The 21,411-nt window shown below is 45.4% G+C and overlaps 2 protein-coding genes across 3 annotated transcripts in view; one reads left to right on the top strand and one right to left on the bottom strand.

Moving 5' to 3' along the window:
• dmxl1 (Dmx like 1) overlaps positions 1-8,915 on the top strand; it is a 73,620-nt gene extending 64,705 nt beyond the window's left edge. For both annotated transcript variants that reach the window (XM_087812382.1, XM_087812387.1), the window contains 7 exons: positions 1,042-1,102; positions 2,761-2,888; positions 2,947-3,024; positions 3,092-3,183; positions 3,244-3,296; positions 4,227-4,444; positions 7,667-8,915. In XM_087812382.1, the coding sequence (XP_087668508.1) occupies positions 1,042-1,102; positions 2,761-2,888; positions 2,947-3,024; positions 3,092-3,183; positions 3,244-3,296; positions 4,227-4,444; positions 7,667-7,894 (858 nt within the window). In that variant the 3' untranslated portion in view covers positions 7,895-8,915. The remainder of the gene's footprint in view (positions 1-1,041; positions 1,103-2,760; positions 2,889-2,946; positions 3,025-3,091; positions 3,184-3,243; positions 3,297-4,226; positions 4,445-7,666) is intronic.
• Positions 8,916-9,199: 284 nt separating this feature from the next.
• Positions 9,200-21,411, bottom strand: part of hsd17b4 (hydroxysteroid (17-beta) dehydrogenase 4) — a 39,882-nt gene continuing 27,670 nt past the window's right edge. Inside the window, exons 13-25 of the mRNA XM_087812420.1 lie at positions 17,929-18,041; positions 17,753-17,876; positions 17,642-17,693; positions 16,718-16,789; positions 14,912-15,015; positions 12,988-13,053; positions 12,865-12,934; positions 12,697-12,803; positions 12,442-12,528; positions 11,089-11,175; positions 10,902-11,040; positions 10,107-10,234; positions 9,200-9,923 (exon numbers count right to left, since the gene is read on the bottom strand). Coding sequence (XP_087668546.1) covers positions 9,834-9,923; positions 10,107-10,234; positions 10,902-11,040; positions 11,089-11,175; positions 12,442-12,528; positions 12,697-12,803; positions 12,865-12,934; positions 12,988-13,053; positions 14,912-15,015; positions 16,718-16,789; positions 17,642-17,693; positions 17,753-17,876; positions 17,929-18,041 — 1,239 coding nt within the window. The 3' untranslated portion in view covers positions 9,200-9,833. The remainder of the gene's footprint in view (positions 9,924-10,106; positions 10,235-10,901; positions 11,041-11,088; positions 11,176-12,441; positions 12,529-12,696; positions 12,804-12,864; positions 12,935-12,987; positions 13,054-14,911; positions 15,016-16,717; positions 16,790-17,641; positions 17,694-17,752; positions 17,877-17,928; positions 18,042-21,411) is intronic.

Below are 21,411 nucleotides of genomic sequence, written 5' to 3' on the forward strand. Positions count from 1 at the left end.
TCTCATTTATAGATGGACTTTTATTGATCCCTCTGGAGATCTTCAGGGAAATTAGCAGACAATGGTAAATAAAAACAAGAACAAAGGGCATATAAATTGAACAAAGGGCAAAGGGATGACAAAAAAGTGCAAATATAAAGAGCATAGATCGAAGGAAATTACACAAAGATCTCATTTATAGATGGACTTTTATTGATCCCTCTGGAGATCTTCTGGGAAATTAGGTCTACACTTCACAGCAGACGATAGTTTAATAAAAACAAGAACAAAGGGCAAATAAATGGAACAAAGGGCAAAGGATGACAAAGTGCAAATATAAAGAGTATAGATCAAAGGAAATTACACAAAGATCTCATTTATAGATGGACTTTTATTGATCCCTTTGGAGATCTTCAGGGAAATTAGCAGACAATGGTAAATAAAAACAAGAACAAAGGGCAAATAAATTGAACAAAGGGCAAAGGGATGACAAAAAAGTGCAAATATAAAGAGCATAGATCGAAGGAAATTACACAAAGATCTCATTTATAGATGGACTTTTATTGATCCCTCTGGAGATCTTCAGGGAAATTAGGTTTACACTTCACAGCAGACGATAGTTTAATAAAAACAAGAACAAAGGGCAAATAAATGGAACAAAGGGCAAAGGGATGACAAAAAAGTGCAAATATAAAGAGCATAGATCGAAGGAAATTACACAAAGATCTCATTTATAGATTGACTTTTATTGATCCCTCTGGAGATCTTCTGGGAAATTAGCGGACAATGGTAAATAAAAACAAGAACAAAGGGCAAATAAATGGAACAAAGGGCAAAGGATGACAAAGTGCAAATATAAAGAGTATTACAAAGGAAATTACACAAAGATCTCTTTTATGGATGAATGGATGGATATCTGTGAAGTGATCTCCTTGGCAGGGGTATGTGCTGCCTCAGTGCTCCTCCAGCTGACCGAGTGCAGCAGGAATATGTCGAAGGAAAAAAAAAAGGAGTGGATGCTGCTGAGCTGTCGGTGACCTCCTGACCTCTTCTCCTCCTCAGATGATCAAGAGAAACATCAACAACGTGCGAAGGATGACTTCTCACCCGACGCTGCCTTACTGTGAGTCCACGCCCACGTCTGAGCAGAAGTTCCAGGGATTACGTCAGACCTCCAACTTTCTCTCGTCCTGACGGTTTATATTCTCACGATCCCGACTCGCCGCCAACATCCTGGTCCCGGCGCTGCTGGGAGTCTTCCTTGTAGCTTATTGGCTGGACCGTGATCCCAGCAGGCCGGGGGAACGTGCAGCGTTTCTGCTCCCGCGGTCTGGAACGTGACACCGGTTCCTTTATGCACCTGACGAGCTCGTCGAAGCAGAACCTTCCGTCACCGGAGGTTCCGTCCGTCTGACCCACATTTGTGTGGAAGTGATTCTCCACCTTCATCTGGATTCAACGCTGCGTTCCAACGACGTGTCTTCGTCCTCGTGGAGGATCCTCTCCGTCGATGATGAAGGACACGAGTCACACGTGATCCACATATTTGAGTGGTCCTTGTTTACCTTCTGTATTGAAATATATACAGTATTTTACGCACTATTAGACGCACCGGATTATAATGGCATAGAATAAAAGATACAGTCTTTTCATGATCTCCATGTTCTCATGATCATATCTATGTTCTCCTCCCTGTTCTCATGATCATATCTATGTTCTCCTCCCTGTTCTCTTCTCATTATCTTCTCTATGTTCTCCTCCCTGTTCTCTTCTCATTATCTTTTTTATGTTCTCCTCCATGTTCTCATGATCATATCTATGTTCTCCTCCATGTTCTCATGATCATATCTATGTTCTCCTGCATGTTCTCTTCTCATTATCTTCTCTATGTTCTCCTCCCTGTTCTCTTCTCATTATCTTTTTTATGTTCTCCTCCATGTTCTCATGATCATATCTATGTTCTCCTGCATGTTCTATTCTCATTATCTTCTCTATGTTCTCCTCCCTGTTCTCTTCTCATTATCTTTTTTATGTTCTCCTTCATGTTCTCATGGTCATATCTATGTTCTCCATGTTCTCTTCTCATTATCTTTTCTATGTTCTCCTCCATGTTCTCATGATCATCTCTATGTTCTCCTCCATGTTCTCTTCTCATTATCTTCTCTATGTTCTCCTCCATGTTCTCTTCTCATTATCTTCTCTATGTTCTCCTCCATGTTATCATGGTCATCTCTATGTTCTACTCCATGTTCTCTTCTCATGATCATCTCTATGTTCTCCTCCATGTTATCATGATCATCTCTGTTCTCCTCCATGTTCTCTTCTCATTATCTTCTCTATGTTCTCATGGTCATCTCTATGTTCTCTTCCATGTTCTCATGATCATCTCTATGTTCTCCTCCATGTTCTCTTCTGATTATCTTCTCTATGTTCTCATGGTCATCTCTATGTTCTCCTCCATCCTTTTCTGATTATCTTCTCTATGTTCTCTTCTGATTATCTTCTCTATGTTCTACTCCATGTTCTCTTCTCCTGATCATCTCTATGTTCTCCTCCATGTCCTCATTATCTTCTCTATGTTCTCCTCCATGTTCTCTTCTCATTATCCTCGCTATGTTCTCATCCATGTTCTCCTCTCATTATCTTCACTATGTTCTCCTCCATGTTCTCTTCTCATGATCCTCTCCATGTTCTCCTTCAGGTTCTCTCCTTCTGACATACTCGTTATCTATTTCTCTTTCACGTCATTAAGACTCTCGGTCTTACCTCTCGTCTCCTCAGACCTGACCGGGGCTCAGGACGGCAGCGTGAGGATGTTCGAGTGGGGTCACTCTCAGCAGATCATCTGCTTCAGGAGTCCAGGGAACTCCAGAGTCACCAGGATCCGCTTCAACCACCAGGGAAACAAGGTCAGATCTTGTCCTCCAGATGAAGGAGCTGCAGGTTCTCACTCTCGTTCCTCCTCAGTTCGGAGTCACGGACGCTGACGGAGGTCTGAGTCTCTGGCAGACCAACACCAGCGGAGCTCCTCCTAAACCTTACATGGTGAGATTCATCTCGTCCTCTTCTTCTGTCCTCTCGTCCTCCTCTGACCTTGGTTTGTTCCTGTCAGACGCTGCAGTGTCACAACAAAACCGCTCACGACTTCGTGTTCGTGGGCTCGTCATCACTCATCGCCTCCGCCGGTCTCTCCACCGACAACAGGTTGGTCATCCTCAGTCCACTTTGGTATCTTCTCTGAACGTCTCCATGTCCTCAACACAGGAACGTTTGTCTGTGGGACACTCTGGTGACTCCAGCCAACAGCCTGGTGCACGGTGAGACTTTCTCAGTGGTTCTATATGTCCTCGTCTTCATGATGATCACTTACAACATCCAGCTTCATCTTCTCCATGATCTCCTCCTCATTCATGTCCTCTTTCGTGTCTACTTGCATGTTCTTCTCTGTGTCTTTTTCCATGTTTTTCTCTGTCTTCTTCCGTGATCTCCTCAATGCTATCCTCCTCGTGGTCTCCTCCATGTTCTCCTCCTTATGATCTCCTCCATTTTCTCGTGATCTTTTCTATGTTCTCGTTCATGTTCTCATCTCATTATCTTCTCGATGTTCTCCATGGTCTCTTCTCATGACCTCCTCCATGTTTACCTCCACATGATCTCCTCCATGTTCTCATGATATTCTCTATGTTCTCATCCATGTTCTCTTCTCTATGTTCTCCTTCATGTTCTCTCTCCTCATGATCTTTTCCATGTTCTTGTCCATGTTCTCTTGTTATCTTCTCTATGTTCTCCTCCATGATCTCTCCGCACGATCTCCTCCATTTTCTCATAATCTTTTCTATCATTTCCTCCATATTCTCCTCCTCATGATCATTATGATATCCTTCTCATGATCTCCTCCATGTTCTCTTGTTATCTTCTCAATGTTTTCCTCCATGTTCTCATAATCTTTTCTATCATGTCCTCCATATTCTCCTCCTCATGATCTTTATGTTCTCCTCATGATCTTTATGTTCTCCTTCTCATGATCTTTATGTTCTCCTTCTCATGATCTTTATGTTCTCCTTCTCATGATCTTTATGTTCTCCTTCTCATGATCTTTATGTTCTCCTCCTCATGATCTTTGTTTTCTCCTTCTCATGATCTTCATGTTCTCCTCCTCATGATCTCCTCCATGTTCTCATGATCTCCTCCATGTTCTCATGATCTCTTCCATGTTCTCATGATCTCCTCCATGTTCTCCTCCTCAGCGTTCTGCTGCCATGAGTCCGGAGCGACGGTCTTGCTCATGGCCCCGAGGCAGCAGCTGCTGGTGACGGGCGGCAGGAAGGGCTGGATCAGCGTCCTGGAGTTGACCCGGCGACACCAGCGCCAGAGCTTCCAGGCCCACGACTCCCCGGTCAAAGCCCTGGCCTCCAGCCCCACCGAGGACTGCTTCATCAGCGGCTCGGCCGAGGGCAACATCAAGGTGAGGATCCTCGACGGCTGTCAATCACGGCGTCAGACTCTCGTTCCTCGACTCATTATCTGTAGTCATTAACGCGGCGTTAGCGATGAAGCGCGGGGATGATTGACAGGTGCGTGCAGACGCCAGATAAACGCCGGCGGCTCAGATGAGACGTTCTTATCCAATCACGGAGCAGCAATCAAAGCAGGAAGTTAATTGTCGGGTCGAGAAAGTTCTTACGCTTTAGGAACAAAGAGTTCTGGAGTCAGAGCTGACCCTCAATGGACCTCAGCTTTGATTGACAGGCGTCAGTCATCCTTCAGGCTTCACATGTGGCTGTGATGAGTTCACTGAGAGGGAGTGAGACAGTGTTTTCTAAATAATTGAAAAAAAATACGAGTAGTGAGTCAAGACTCGAGGGTTAATGAGTTGTGAGTCAGACTCGAGTGTTAATGAGTTGTGAGTCAGACTCGAGTGTTTACAAGTTGTGAGTCAGACTCGAGTGTTTACAAGTTGTGAGTCAGACTCGAGTGTTAATGAGTTGTGAGTCAGACTCGAGTGTTTACAAGTTGTGAGTCAGACTCGAGTGTTAATGAGTTGTGAGTCAGACTCGAGTGTTAATGAGTTGTGAGTCAGACTCGAGTGTTAATGAGTTGTGAGTCAGACTCTAGTGTTAAGGAGTTGTGAGTCAGACTCGAGTGTTTACAAGTTGTGAGTCAGACTCGAGTGTTAATGAGTTGTGAGTCAGACTCGAGTGTTTACAAGTTGTGAGTCAGACTCGAGTGTTAATGAGTTGTGAGTCAGACTCGAGTGTTAATGAGTTGTGAGTCAGACTCGAGTGTTAATGAGTTGTGATGCTCCATCCCAGGTGTGTGAGGTAGAGGTACTGCAGGTCCTTCCTCCTGCTGCCATCAGACTCCACAACAAGAAAACACCAAGATAACTATTTAACTGCACCTCTTGTTATTTTTGTGAATATGTTGTGTATTTATAGTATAGTGCAGATTTATTTTCTATTCTATTTAGATTTTTTCTTTTCTTTTTAATATTTTTATTTCTGGGTGTTTTATTTTTTGGCATATTATTGCTGTTAACCCGAATTTCCCCTCAGACTCGAGTGTTAAGGAGTCGTGAGTCAGACTCTAGTGTTAAGGAGTCGTGAGTCAGACTCTAGTGTTAAGGAGTCGTGAGTCAGACTCGAGTGTTAAGGAGTTGTGAGTCAGACTCTAGTGTTAAGGAGTCGTGAGTCAGACTCGAGTGTTAAGGAGTTGTGAGTCAGACTCTAGTGTCAAGGAGTTGTGAGTCAGACTCTAGTGTTAAGGAGTTGTGAGTCAGACTCTAGTGTTAAGGAGTCGTGAGTCAGACTCTAGTGTTAAGGAGTCGTGAGTCAGACTCTAGTGTCAAGGAGTTGTGAGTCAGACTCTAGTGTTAAGGAGTTGTGAGTCAGACTCTAGTGTTAAGGAGTCGTGAGTCAGACTCGAGGGTTAAGGAGTCGTGAGTCAGACTCAAGGGTTAACGAGTCGTGTGTCAGACCCGAGTGTTGACGAGTCGTGAGTCAGACTCAAGGGTTACCGATTCGTGAGTCAGACTCGAGTGTTAAGGAGTCGTGAGTCAGACTCAAGGGTTACCGATTCGTGAGTCAGACTCTAGTGTTAAGGAGTCGTGAGTCAGACTCAAGGGTTACCGATTCGTGAGTCAGACTCGAGTGTTAAGGAGTCGTGAGTCAGACTCAAGGGTTACCGATTCGTGAGTCAGACTCGAGTGTTAAGGAGTCGTGAGTCAGACTCAAGGGTTACCGATTCGTGAGTCCGACTCAAGGGTTACCGATTCGTGAGTCAGACTCAAGGGTTAAGGAGTCGTGAGTCAGACTCAAGGGTTACCGATTCGTGAGTCAGACTCAAGGGTTAAGGAGTCGTGAGTCAGACTCAAGGGTTAAGGAGTCGTGAGTCAGACTCAAGGGTTACCGATTCGTGAGTCAGACTCAAGGGTTGACGAGTCATGAGTCAGACTCAAGGGTTACCGATTCGTGAGTCAGACTCGAATGTTAAGGAGTCGTGAGTCAGACTCAAGGGTTACCGATTCGTGAGTCAGACTCTAGTGTTAAGGAGTCGTGAGTCAGACTCAAGGGTTACCGATTCGTGAGTCAGACTCGAGTGTTAAGGAGTCGTGAGTCAGACTCAAGGGTTACCGATTCGTGAGTCAGACTCGAGTGTTAAGGAGTCGTGAGTCAGACTCAAGGGTTACCGATTCGTGAGTCAGACTCAAGGGTTAAGGAGTCGTGAGTCAGACTCAAGGGTTACCGATTCGTGAGTCAGACTCAAGGGTTAAGGAGTCGTGAGTCAGACTCAAGGGTTAAGGAGTCGTGAGTCAGACTCAAGGGTTACCGATTCGTGAGTCAGACTCAAGGGTTGACGAGTCATGAGTCAGACTCAAGGGTTACCGATTCGTGAGTCAGACTCAAGGGTTAAGGAGTCGTGAGTCAGACTCAAGGGTTAAGGAGTCGTGAGTCAGACTCAAGGGTTAAGGAGTCGTGAGTCAGACTCAAGGGTTACCGATTCGTGAGTCAGACTCAAGGGTTAAGGAGTCGTGAGTCAGACTCAAGGGTTACCGATTCGTGAGTCAGACTCAAGGGTTAAGGAGTCGTGAGTCAGACTCAAGGGTTAAGGAGTCGTGAGTCAGACTCAAGGGTTACCGATTCGTGAGTCAGACTCGAGTGTTAAGGAGTCGTGAGTCAGACTCAAGGGTTACCGATTCGTGAGTCAGACTCAAGGGTTGACGAGTCATGAGTCAGACTCAAGGGTTACCGATTCGTGAGTCAGACTCAAGGGTTAAGGAGTCGTGAGTCAGACTCAAGGGTTAAGGAGTCGTGAGTCAGACTCAAGGGTTAAGGAGTCGTGAGTCAGACTCAAGGGTTACCGATTCGTGAGTCAGACTCAAGGGTTAAGGAGTCGTGAGTCAGACTCAAGGGTTACCGATTCGTGAGTCAGACTCTAGTGTTAAGGAGTCGCGAGTCAGACTCTAGTGTTAAGGAGTCATGAGTCGGACTCGAGGGTTAAGGAGTCGTGAGTCAGACTCAAGGGTTAACGAGTCGTGTGTCAGACTCAAGGGTTAAGGAGTCGTGAGTCAGACTCAAGGGTTAAGGAGTCGTGAGTCAGACTCAAGGGTTACCGATTCGTGAGTCAGACTCTAGTGTTAAGGAGTCGTGAGTCAGACTCAAGGGTTAACGAGTCTCTCCTCCTGCAGGTCTGGGACTTGAGGTCTCAGGTTCTTCTCTTCTCGTTCCCCAACGAACACGCCCGTCAGTCCATCTTCAGGAACCTCGGCACCGGCGTCATGCAGATCGAGGCGGGTCCGTCCAACCACGTGTTCTCCTGCGGCGCCGACGGCACCATGAAGATGCGGATCCTGCCCAACCGCTACGCCGTCGCCGTCGACGACGACCTCAAGAACGACCTCAAGTTCATCATGTGACACCAGCGAAGCCGACCCTCGTAACGTCCACCAACACTTTTCTGCACGGGTGTCGTTTCCTTCCGTCTCCGCCGGACACTCGCCGGCGCCACCTGCTGGAGCGTGTGAGCGAGACCTGGAATTTAAGAGGTTTTGTTTTTTCAACTTGGGATTTATTATCACTCGCGTCGCAAATGTTCCAGTTAGCCTAGCACAAGATTGTAAATAACATGATGAGGTATGAACCAAAGCTAGCTCAGCTTAGCATATATTCGCGGTGTCAATAGACTTTCAATCCTTTTCCTCCCAGATGATTTTAGCAGCTAGCTAACACAAGCTAGCTGCTGCTAACTAGCCTTGCAAAGGACGTTTTGATAGCACATTTGAGAAGCTCACTACTGCTAGCTAGTTTCAATAGCTAGCTTCTGCTAGCAAGCATCACCAGCTAGCTTGTGTTGTCTATTTTCACAAGCTAGCTGCCCCTAGGTACCTAAAATGGCTTACTGCTGTAAGTAGATGTCGCCAGCTAGCGTCACAGGCTAGCTGTCGCCAGCTAGCTTCATAAGCAAACTACTGATAGCTAGCTTTGCAAGCTACCCGTGATGGCTAGCTACTAGCGTCACAAGGCTATCTTCTGAATTTTTCTCTTCAACCTCCTGAGCCGTTTGCACATAAACACGAAGCTAATGTGAGAAATAATGTACAGCGCGATGTTCCGCTAAACAAAATGGCGTCCTGGGTTTATCAAGTGTCCTTATCGTGAACATCCAGAGTAGCGTTAGCGAACGACGGCGTCCGCGCGTCGAAGATGTAGCGAACGACGGTGTCGTTTTTTGTCTTTTTTTTTTTTCTTTTTTGTATCGTCGTCATCGCGTCGAAGTGTTTTTGCTGCTGTTTATTTTAGGTTGTTTGTAAATAACACAAATTATTCTTGAACAACAAATAGTTTACGACGAATCTAGTTGTGTATAAAACTGAGTATATTTATGGAAGAAAAGAAAAAAAAGATCTTATTTATAACAACGACTGATCTTTTCCTTTTTATTTTTGTGGACAATCAAGTTTCTTCGTCTCCGCCGGACACGTTCACTCCGAGGATTGTGGGAGATTCACAATAAATCTTATCCTCCCTCGAAGAAAAAAGAAAAGTAAAGACTCGAGTGATGAAGTTTTTTTTTTTCCGTCTGGATCTTCAAACCATGTGATTATAGATGAAGTTTTATAAAGAAGACGTTGTGATGTAATAAAAACGCTACAACAAGCAGATGCGGCGTCTTTGAACCGTGACAGGAAACCAGGGTCAAAGGTCACAAAAGAAACTCCAGGTTTTTGTTAATAAAGTTTTATTGAATTGACATTAAATTATTTAACACATAAGAGAAAAAAGTAAATGATTAAAGTATTTTTCAACAAATTGTATTGAAAGCATTTACTGATTAGTTTTGGTCTGAGGCGTCACGAAGCTTCGTTTATTCATTTTTCACAAAAAACTGAAGTTGAAACTTCACGAAGCTTCGTTTAGTATCGAATCTCTGAGCAGAAGCGACTTTGTCTGAAGCTTCAAACGATACAGTTTGTTTTCTCGACTAAAGCTTCATGAAACACTTTATTTGTATTTATATCGAAGTTTCAAACTAGTTATTCAAACCAAAAGATCAGCGTCTGGAGGCTCTGACAACGACGCTTCATGAAGCTTCATCGATCTATTTGTTACAAGCATCAACGGTGAAGCTTCATGAAGCCTCAACAGGTGGCGCCATTTTTTAACAATGTTTCATTAAAGTTAGTTTTTCTAAGATTAAACGACGCTTCACAAAGCTTCATTCGTCACATTTATTTTCCTGGTCAGATGTTTTTAAATTGTGTTGACTTTGAAGTCGCGGAAATTAGAGCTTTTATTCTGGTGGTCCTGGTGAGAGGGTCTGGTGGGTCTGGACTGCTGGTCCTGGTCCGGACCTCCTCACAGTTTGGCGGCGTCCTTCAGGATGAGCTGCAGCTTCTGACCCAACATGATGTTTCCTCGGACCTTCATCTTCCCGGCGAAGATCGCCTGCGAACACGAAAGCGTGAGCGGGAAAGAAAACGTGTTTCCCGTCCTTGCGACGCCGATCAATACCCAGCATGCACTGCAGAATGTCAATGGAGGAAGGTCGGGGAATAATAACCAAAGTGATGTTTGTGTCTCGACCGACCGTCGCCGTCCATCAAGCGTGAGTGACAGCTGCAGACTCACCTTCTGAAGATCCATCTTCCCCTGAACCACCTCCATGAAGTCCTCGTCCGACACCGTGAAGGTCACGTCTGCGGCGCCGGAGGACGAGCCTCGGTGGAGAGAACCAGCCTCGTTCTTCAGGTCCATGGCTGAGAGGGGGAGGAGGAGGGTCAGAGGTCGGCGAGGAGGAGAGGAGAAGATGACAGGATAGAGGACCGGTCGGAGAAGAGAGTGAGAAATGGAAGTGAAGAAGAGAGGGGTGAGGGAGAAGAAGAGGTGGATGATGAAGAAAGGAATATAAAGGATGTGATGAAGAGAGAAGGGGTTGAGAAAGAAGTAGAAAGAAATAAGAGTGAGAAAGAAGGGAGTGAAAAATAAAAGAGCAAGAAAGAAAAATTAAGAAATAAAAGAGGAATGAAAAAGTGAAGAATAAAAGAGTGAGAAAGAGGTAAGAAATAATAGTGAGGAATAAAGGAGTGAGAAAGAAGAAAGTAAGAAAGAAGAGTGAGAAAGAAGAAGTAAGAAATAAAAAAAGTGAGAAAGAAGAAGTAAGAAATAAGAGTGAGAAAGAAGAAGGTAAGAAATAAGAGTGGAATAAAAGGGTGAGAAAGAAGAAGTAAGAAATAAAAGTGGAATAAAAGGGTGAGAAAGAAGAAATAAGAAATAAAAGAGTGAGATAGAAATAAAAGAGTGAGAAAGTGAGAAATAAAAGAGTGAGAAAGTAAGAAATAAAAGCGTGAGAAAGAAGAAATAAAAGCGTGAGAAAGTAAGAAATAAAAGAGTGAGAAGAAATAAAAGAGTGACTCCATCACTCACTCCACTGCTCCACGTTCTCTCCGTTCTTGGTGATCTCCCAGCGGAAAACGGTTCCGACTTTCTTCACCAGATCTGGTCCAGAGTCTCGGATCCTTCTAGAGATCTCCTTGAAGACCAGATCACTCTGAAGGTTTCCTGCCTGAGAGACTCGTGAGCGTCGAACCAACAACCTTCACTTGATGTTCACCTTCGCTGGTGGATCAGGAACGACTGCAGGAGCTTCATGAAGATCCACGTACGCGCCGGATAAAACCAGAGTGTTCGACTCCTTCACCTGAGAGTGAGACATGAGAGTGAGACGTGAGGATGAAACACGAGGGGGAGACATTAGGGTGAGATATGAGGGTGAGATATGAGGGTGAGATACAATAGTGAGACATGCTAGTGAAACACAAGAGTTAGACAAGAGGATGAGACAGGAGAGTGAGATATGAGAGTGAGACACAAGAGTTAGACATCATGCGAAACACGTGAGTTTGAGGATGAGACAGTAGAGTGAAATATAAGAGTGAGAAACGAGAGTGAGACGTGAGGGTGAGATGTGAGGGTGAGACAGGAGAGTGAGATGTGAGGGTGAGACAGGAGAGTGAGATGTGAGGATGAGACAGGAGAGTGAGATGTGAGGATGAGACAGGAGAGTGAGATGTGAGGGTGAGACATGAGAGTGAGATGTGAGAGTGAGGGTGAGACAGGAGAGTGAGATGTGAGGCTGAGACAGGAGAGTGAGATGTGAGGGTGAGACAGGAGAGTGAGATGTGAGGGTGAGACATGAGAGTGAGACGTGAGGGTGAGGGTGAGACAGGAGAGTGAGATGTGAGGGTGAGACAGGAGAGTGAGGGTGAGAAAGGAGAGTGAGATGTGAGGGTGAGACAGGAGAGTGACGGTGAGATGTGAGGGTGAGACAGGAGAGTGAGGGTGAGAAAGGAGAGTGAGATGTGAGGGTGAGACAGGAGAGTGAGATGTGAGGGTGAGACAGGAGAGTGAGGGTGAGAAAGGAGAGTGAGATGTGAGGGTGAGACAGGAGAGTGACGGTGAGATGTGAGGGTGAGACAGGAGAGTGAGGGTGAGAAAGGAGAGTGAGATGTGAGGGTGAGACAGGAGAGTGAGATGTGAGGGTGAGACAGGAGAGTGAGGGTGAGAAAGGAGAGTGAGATGTGAGGGTGAGACAGGAGAGTGAGGGTGAGAAAGGAGAGTGAGATGTGAGGGTGAGACAGGAGAGTGAGGGTGAGACAGGAGAGTGAGATGTGAGGGTGAGACAGGAGAGTGAGATGTGAGGGTGAGACAGGAGAGTGAGGGTGAGAAAGGAGAGTGAGATGTGAGGGTGAGACAGGAGAATGAGGGTGAGAAAGGAGAGTGAGATGTGAGGGTGAGACAGGAGAGTGAGGGTGAGACAGGAGAGTGAGATGTGAGGGTGAGACATGAGAGTGAGACATGAGAGTGAGACATGAGGGTGAGAAAGGAGAGTGAGACATGAGGGTGAGACATGAGAGTGAGACGTGAGAGTGAGACTTAAGGGTGTGATCATGTGGTCCAGACTCACCTTACACTGCAGGTGGACTCGACTTCCTTCCTTCCACATCTCCGTCTGCAGAGTCTGACCAGGAAGCACCGGCTTCACGAACCGAACCTGAAGATTCAAAAAAACTTTATTTATAAATAAACGTCACAATGTTTGTAAATCAATTCAAGAAAATGCAATGACTTTAAAAAACATTAAAAACATGTTTCTCAGCATCTGAGTCTTGAGACGTTTTATTAAAACATGTAAAAAAGTTGAACCGACGAATCCACTGACCTTGATGGCCTTGAACCTGCTCGGGTCGTTGCCTGCGAACTGTTGCAGTACGTGTCGGGCCGCGAAGCCGAAGGAACACAAGCCGTGCAGGATGGGAGCCTCGAACCCTGAGAGAACACCTGCCTTTGAGCAACGCACTGGAAACACAGGTGGGATTCGTGCTCTCACCTCCCATGGCGGCGAAGCTGGGGTCGATGTGCAGAGGATTCCAGTCTCCGCTCAGACGGTACAGAGCTGCCTGTCAACACACATGTGAGGACGAGCTCCACTCATTCAACCTTCAACTCTCACCTGGTCTCTGGTGGTGGCTTCGGTCACGACGGCGTCTGGCGCCCTCTGTGGTGGAGGCAGGAGCGGCTGCAGGACGAGCAACAAGGTCAGAGGCTCCTCCAGCAGGTGTCGCTCTCTCACTCTCTCTCTGACGCTCTCTCTCTCTCACTCTCTCTCTCACGCTCTCTCACTCTCTCTGACACTCTCTCACGCTCTCTCACTCTCTCACGCTCTCTCACTCTCTCACGCTCTCTCACTCTCTCTCTGACGCTCTCTCTCTCTCACTCTCTCTCTCACTCTCTCTCTCACGCTCTCTCACTCTCTCTCACGCTCTCTCACTCTCTCACGCTCTCTCACTCTCTCACTCTCTCTGACACTCTCTCACGCTCTCTCACTCTCTCTGACACTCTCTCACGCTCTCTCACTCTCTCACGCTCTCTCACTCTCTCACGCTCTCTCACTCTCTCTCTGACGCTCTCTCTCTCTCACTCTCTCTCTCACTCTCTCTCTCACGCTCTCTCACTCTCTCTCACGCTCTCTCACTCTCTCACGCTCTCTCACTCTCTCTCACTCTCTCTCTCTCACTCTCTCTCTCTCTCTCTCTCACGCTCTCTCACTCTCTCACGCTCTCTCACACTCTCTCACACTCTCTCACGCTCTCTCACACTCTCTCACTCTCTCTCACTCTCTCTGACACTCTCTGATGCTCTCACGCTCTCACGCTCTCTCACTCTCTCACGCTCTCTCACTCTCTCTCTGACGCTCTCTCTGTCTCACTCTCTCTCACTCTCTCTGACACTCTCTGATGCTCTCACGCTCTCTCACACTCTCACGCTCTCACGCTCTCACGCTCTCTCACTCTATCTCTCTCTATCTCTCTCTCACGCTCTCTCACTCTATCTCTCTCTCACGCTCTCACGCTCTCTCACTCTATCTCTCTCACTCTATCTCTCTCACGCTATCTCTCTCACGCTCTCTCTCACACTCTCACACTCTCTCTCACTCTCTCACTCTCTCACTCTCACACTCTCTCGCGCTCTCTCTCACTCTCTCACTCTCTCACGCTCTCTCACGCTCTCTCACGCTCTCTCACACTCTCACGCTCTCACGCTCTCACACTCTCTCTCACTCTCTCACGCTCTCTCACGCTCTCACGCTCTCTCACTCTCTGACGCTCTCTCATGCTCTCTCACTCTCTCACGCTCTCTCACTCTCTCTCACTCTCTCTCACGCTCTCTCACGCTCTCTCACGCTCTCTCACGCTCTCACTCTCTCACACTCTCTCGCGCTCTCTCACGCTCACTCTCTCACGCTCTCTCACGCTCTCACTCTCTCGCGCTCTCTCACTCTCACTCTCTCTGACGCTATCTCTCTCTCACGCTCTCTCACTCTCTCTCTCTGACGCTCTCTCTCTCTCTCACTCTCTCTCTCTCTCTCACGCACTCTAACACAGTCTCACGCTCTCACACTCTCACGCTCCCTCTCTCTCTCTCTCACGCTCTCTCACTCTCTCACACTCTCTCTCACTCTCTCTCTCTCTCTCACTCTCTCTCTCTGACGCTATCTCTCTCTCTCACGCTCTCTCACTCTCACTCTCTGATGCTCTCTGATGCTCTCTCACTCTCTGACTCTCTCTCGCTCTCTCACTCTCCCATTGTCTCACTCTCTCTCTGACGCTCTCTCGCTCTCTCACTCTCCCATTGTCTCACTTTCTCTCTGAAGCTCTCTCACTCTCTCTCTGACGCTCTCTCACTCTCTCTCACTCTCTGACACTCTCTCACTCTCACTCTGTGGCTCTCTCGCCCACTCTCTCTGACGCTCTCTCGCTCTCTCACTCTCTCTCTGACGCTCTTTCGCTCCCTCGCTCTCTCACTCTCTCACTCTCTCACTCTCTCTCTGACGCACTCTCTCTCTCTGACGCTCTCTCACTCTCTCACTCTCTCACCTTGGCTTTGTCAGACGTCCTCTTCCCGCCGAAGCCTCCAGCTCCGACCACGAAGACGGTCCACTGGTTGTAGCAGATCAGCTGGTCGTCGCAGTAAGTGTTGACTGAAGGACAAAAAGGGTTACTTCTGTGTGGACGACTCACTAGTGAGACGTCGTGTCACTCCTGCTGTTTCACTATCAGAGTGTTTTTTGCATTTGCTTTGATCGTCTGAGAGAAGTTGAAGATGTAAAGATCTGAGCCTCACTGTGGGTTTAGCATAAATACAAACGTGCTCGAGTACATGTTTGAATGTCTTATCGCTCTTCTCTCACCCTCCTTATCTCACTCTCCTCTCACTCTCCTTATCTCACTCTCCTTATTCTCATTCCCCTTGTCTCACTCTCCTCCTCTCACTCTCTTTCTCCTTGTCTCCTACTCATTTTCCTTATCTCACTAGCCTCTCACTCTCCTGGTCTCACTCTCATTCTCCTGGTCTCACTCTATTTCTCTCCTTGTCGCACTATCCTCCTCTCACTCTCCTCTCACTTTCACACACTTGTTCTTTTACACTCTCACTCTTACTCTCCTCTCACTTTGCTCCCCTTTCACACTCCTCTCCCACAATCTCTCTCTTGTCTCACTTTCTCTCTCTCTCCTTCTCTCACTCCTGTACAAAAGAGAACAAGCTCACCAGAGAATATGAGTTTCTCTCACTCGTCATCACTCTGCGGTTCTCTCACTCTAGTCGTCTCACTCCGTCAGTCTCGTCAAACTTCAACTATACGTTTGTCCTGCTCGCCTGCACATGACTCACCGTGTGTTTTCACGTCGATGACGGAGCGATAATTATCAATAACTCAATAACTACCAGACCAGGAGTCGTCCAGACATGAGACGAGAGTGAGACAAGAGTGAGATGAGAGTGAGACGAGAGTGAGACTAGAGTGAGACGAGAGTGAGACAAGCGTGAGACAAGAGTGAGACACGAGTGAGACGAGAGTGAGACGAGAGTGAGACGAGAGTGAGACAAGCGTGAGACTAGAGTGAGACTAGAGTGAGACGGGCGTGAGACGAGAGTGAGACAAGCGTGAGACGAGAGTGAGACTAGAGTGAGACGAGAGTGAGACAAGAGTGAGACGAGAGTGGGACACGAGTGAGACGGGAGTGAGACAAGCGTGAGACGAGAGTGAGACGAGCGTGAGACAAGAGTGAGACACGAGTGAGACGAGAGTGAGACAAGCCTGAGACGAGAGTGAGACGAGCGTGAGACAAGAGTGAGACGAGCGTGAGACAAGAGTGAGACGAGCGTGAGACAAGAGTGAGACACGAGTGAGACGAGAGTGAGACAAGCGTGAGACGAGAGTGAGACGAGCGTGAGACAAGAGTGAGACGAGCGTGAGACAAGAGTGAGACGAGAGTGAGACGAGAGCGAGACGAGAGCGAGACGAGAGCGAGACGAGAGTGAGACGAGAGTGAGACGAGCGTGAGACAAGAGTGAGACGAGAGTGAGACACGAGTGAGACGGGAGTGAGACGAGAGTGAGACGAGCGTGAGACAAGAGTGAGATGAGCGTGAGACAAGAGTGAGACGAGAGTGAGACGAGAGTGAGACGAGCGTGAGACGAGAGTGAGACGAGAGTGAGACGAGAGTGAGACGAGAGTGAGACGAGAGATTCTCGAGCTGCAGATCATCTGAAGATTCATTATAGATCAGAGCGGCTCAGCTATCCTCAGAATCTTCCCGTCGTTCCGGGTCATGGAAGAAACTCGGACTAGAACCGGATCGTGACTCGTAAAGAAATCGTGACTCGAGTCACAGACTCACCGTCCAGCAGCAGAACGGCTCCGGAGCCTTTGTCCAGGACGTCACTCACAGTGGCTTTAGACACCAGTGTTCCTGAGACACAAACACACAACAGTCGACAACTGAAGCCTTTATTTACACAACATTCATCTCCTCAGACCAGAAGGAACGTTTCTCACTTTTTATTTTCCCCTCAGAGAAGGAGAGCAATGGAAGAGAAAAGAAGGGACAGAGACAACGAAAAAGAGAGGAGACTAAGGAGATGAGAGACGAATGAAAGAGCGACACAAGGACAGAGAGGAAAGAGTGAGAGGAGAGAGAGAATAGCAAGAGAGAAAGAGAGATAATGAGAGAAATGAAAGCGAAAGAAGGGCGAACAAAAAAACAGTGAAAACTTGAAGAATGAAATAAAGAAATTAAGTGAGAGAGAGAGAGAGAGTAGAAAGAGAGGAGTGAGGGAGGAGGACGACGACATAACGAGAGGGGGAAGAGTGAGAAAGAGAGACAGAAGGAAGGAAAGAGTGAGAGCTCCGAGTATGAGATAGAGTAGAAAAAGCTAGAGAGAGAGAAGGAATGAGAGAAATTAAAAGAGGAGTAAAAAAAAAGACAGGAGAGAGCGAGAGAGTGAAGAAAGAGAGGTTAAAGTATTAAGAGCGAAATAAAGAATAAGGAGGAGTGACAGAGCATCAGTACAAAGGGAAAGAAGAGAGAAAAGACAGAAACAAAGAATGAGAGAAATGAAAGACAGAATGATATAAACAAGATGAAGGGAACGAGAAGGAAAGAGAGACTGACAAAAGAGAGTGAAAGAACAGAGTTAAGAAGAGAGAGAGATAGAAGAGAGGAATACGAAAGCATCGGGAGTGAAATAAAGGAAGGAGCGAAACACAAGAGAAGGAAAGATAGAAGAGAAAAGAGTGTTATTACTGCTGCAGTGGTCAGTACCTGAGGTGGGCAGCGGCTTGAAGACCTCCAGGTACTGCTCTCCGTGTAGAACCTGTCACGACGACAGCGTCAGTCTCTCTCAGGGTCAACATCTGACCTTTGACCTCTGACCTTGGTGAAGTCCACGTTGAACCCGGGGATCTCGCCCAGACCCCCGTTCATCATGGCCGCCTGGGACGGGATGACGCCGAAGGTGGGCAGGCAGCTGAAGTCCTGGTGACCCTCGTACAGGAACCTGTGAGTGACAGCTGTCAGTCAGAGTCCCTCGTCGCCGTGACGACGCTCACCTGAGATGATCCGGGGCTTTGCTGGACATTCCTACACCCAGAGCGTAGAGGATGCACTGCTGGTGGGAGAAGGTGAAGACGGAGGGAGGGAGCGACTGACCGATCGCAGCTTTCTGAGGAAGAGAAGAAGGAACGTTTGTTCAGGTCAAATGTCAACATTTATAGATGAAGAGTCTGGTTCTCTTGAGGTTTCTGCCCGTTAGCGACAGTCATGACAACAAGGAGATGTAAAGATCGTTTATTCAGTCCTAACACTAAACACGGCAAAATATGAGTTCACTGAGAGGGGGTGTGACAAAATATCGAAAAGTAACATTTTGGGCTTTCAATCATATTTAATGTTTATCATAGTTATTTAATCGTTAATATTTTATTACATTGTGTTAAAATAAAATGTTTTTTTTACAATTAACACGCAAGTATTCACCGCATTTATTCATTTTTGTGTTGCAATTAAACTTCCGACATCTAGCAGCAGTCGTTACGTCCTCTGCAGCTAAAGCAAGAATCATGACTGAGGACGAGAGGATACAGTGAGTCCAGCAGTTTTTAAAGCTGATGTTTTTGACATATTTTGTCTTGAAAACAAATGAAAGTAGTTACGACTTAGTCAAGAGTCATGTGGTCTGTAAATACTACAACACCAGAGTCAAGTACTGGACAATACTACACATATATACTTGTTACTACACTATCACAACACCAGAGTCAAGTACTGGACAATACTACACATATATACTTGTTACTACACTATCACAACACCAGAGTCAAGTACTGGACAATACTACACATATATACTTGTTACTACACTATCACAACACCAGAGTCAAGTACTGGACAATACTACACATATATACTTGTAACTACACTATCACAACACCAGGGTCAAGTACTGGACAATACTACACATATATACTTGTTACTACACTATCACAACACCAGAGTCAAGTACTGGACAATACTACACATATATACTTGTTACTACACTATCACAACACCAGAGTCAAGTACTGGACAATACTACACATATATACTTGTTACTACACTATCACAACACCAGAGTCAAGTACTGGACAATACTACACTTATATCCTTGTTACTACACTATCACAACACCAGAGTCAAGTACTGGACAATACTACACATATATACTTGTTACTACACTATCACAACACCAGAGTCAAGTACTGGACAATACTACACTTATATCCTTGTTACTACACTATCACAACACCAGAGTCAAGTACTGGACAATACTACACATATATACTTGTTACTACACTATCACAACACCAGAGTCAAGTACTGGACAATACTACACATATATACTTGTTACTACACTATCACAACACCAGAGTCAAGTACTAGACAATACTACACATATATACTTGTTACTACACTATCACAACACCAGAGTCAAGTACTAGACAATACTACACATATATACTTGTTACTACACTATCACAACACCAGAGTCAAGTACTGGACAATACTACACATATATACTTGTTACTACACTATCACAACGCCAGAGTCAAGTACTGGACAATACTACACATATATACTTGTTACTACACTATCACAACACCAGAGTCAAGTACTAGACAATACTACACATATATACTTGTTACTACACTATCACAACGCCAGAGTCAAGTACTGGACAATACTACACATATATACTTGTTACTACACTATCACAACACCAGAGTCAAGTACTGGACAATACTACACATATATACTTGTTACTACACTATCACAACACCAGAGTCAAGTACTGGACAATACTACACATATATACTTGTTACTACACTATCACAACACCAGAGTCAAGTACTGGACAATACTACACATATATACTTGTTACTACACTATCACAACACCAGAGTCAAGTACTGGACAATACTACACATATATACTTGTTACTACACTATCATAACACCAGAGTCAAGTACTGGACAATACCACACATATATACTTGTTACTACACTATCACAACACCAGAGTCAAGTACTGGACAATACTACACATATATACTTGTTACTACAGTATCACCATATATTACTGTATATTGTATCGTGATCACATCAACACATTCTTGACAATAAACACTTAACTCTGTGTGAGATGAAAATAACTCAATCAAGATTTGATTAACTCACAAAATGAGTTCACTGAGAGGGGGTGAGATGAAGTCGTCACATCTTTATTCGTTTAAAAATAAGTCCAGTTTTGTTCAACATCATAAACCAGACATGAAATATCATGAATATAATTTATAATTAAGTTATACTGTACACATTATACTGTTGAATGATTTCATTTAATCGTTACAGCCACAGCCAGAGATTTTTAATCAGAAGATGAAGATGCGTTTGATTCCACAGGAGAAATCCTCGTCAGCAGCCGTGACTCTGCTCTGGGATCTGTGGTGAATAAGTCATGAACCAGGAGTCGCAGGTGATCAGACTCATCGAAGAAAAGAACATCAACGACTTGTTCTTCTCAGAGATTCAAACCATCTCTCGCTTATTCTTCACTGAACGTTTGGTTTGAATTCATGTATTTTATTATTGTTAATAATGGTATTAGGTTAGTTGAGTATAATAACATTAATTAAGCTTTTAATTATTAGTTTTATACTGGACTAATATAATACAACCATTTACAAAAACTTAATTTAATACATTTGAGGACTCTGAAAATAAAGACACTGTTTCATGAAGCTTCATCAACACATCACGATCATCTAGTGGACTCTGAAGATAATGACACTGTTTCATGAAGCTTCATCAACACATCACGATCATCTAGTGGACTCTGAAAATAAAGACACTGTTTCATGAAGCTTCATCAACACATCACGATCATCTAGTGGACTCTGAAGATAATGACACTGTTTCATGAAGCTTCATCAACACATCACTACCATCTAATGGACTCTGAAGATAAAGACACCGTTTCATGAAGCTTCATCAACACATCACTACCATCTAGTGGACTCTGAAGATAATGACACCGTTTCATGAAGCTTCATCAACACATAACTACCATCTAGTGGACTCTGAAGATAATGACACCGTTTCATGAAGCTTCATCAACACATCACTACCATCTAGTGGACTCTGAAGATAATGTCACTGTTTCATGAAGCTTCATCAACACATCACTACCATCTAGTGGACTCTGAAGATAATGACACTGTTTCATGAAGCTTCATCAACACATCACTACCATCTAGTGGACTCTGAAGATAATGACACCGTTTCATGAAGCTTCATCAACACATCACTACCATCTAGTGGACTCTGAAGATAAAGACACCGTTTCATGAAGCTTCATCAACACATCACTACCATCTAGTGGACTCTGAAGATAATGACACTGTTCATGAAGCTTCATCAACACATCACTACCATCTAGTGGACTCTGAAGATAATGACACTGTTTCATGAAGCTTCATCAACACATCACTACCATCTA

Source organism: Callionymus lyra, chromosome 1, assembly GCF_982586985.1.
Source record: "Callionymus lyra chromosome 1, fCalLyr1.hap1.1, whole genome shotgun sequence".
In the NCBI taxonomy this organism is placed as follows: Eukaryota; Metazoa; Chordata; class Actinopteri; order Syngnathiformes; family Callionymidae; genus Callionymus; species Callionymus lyra.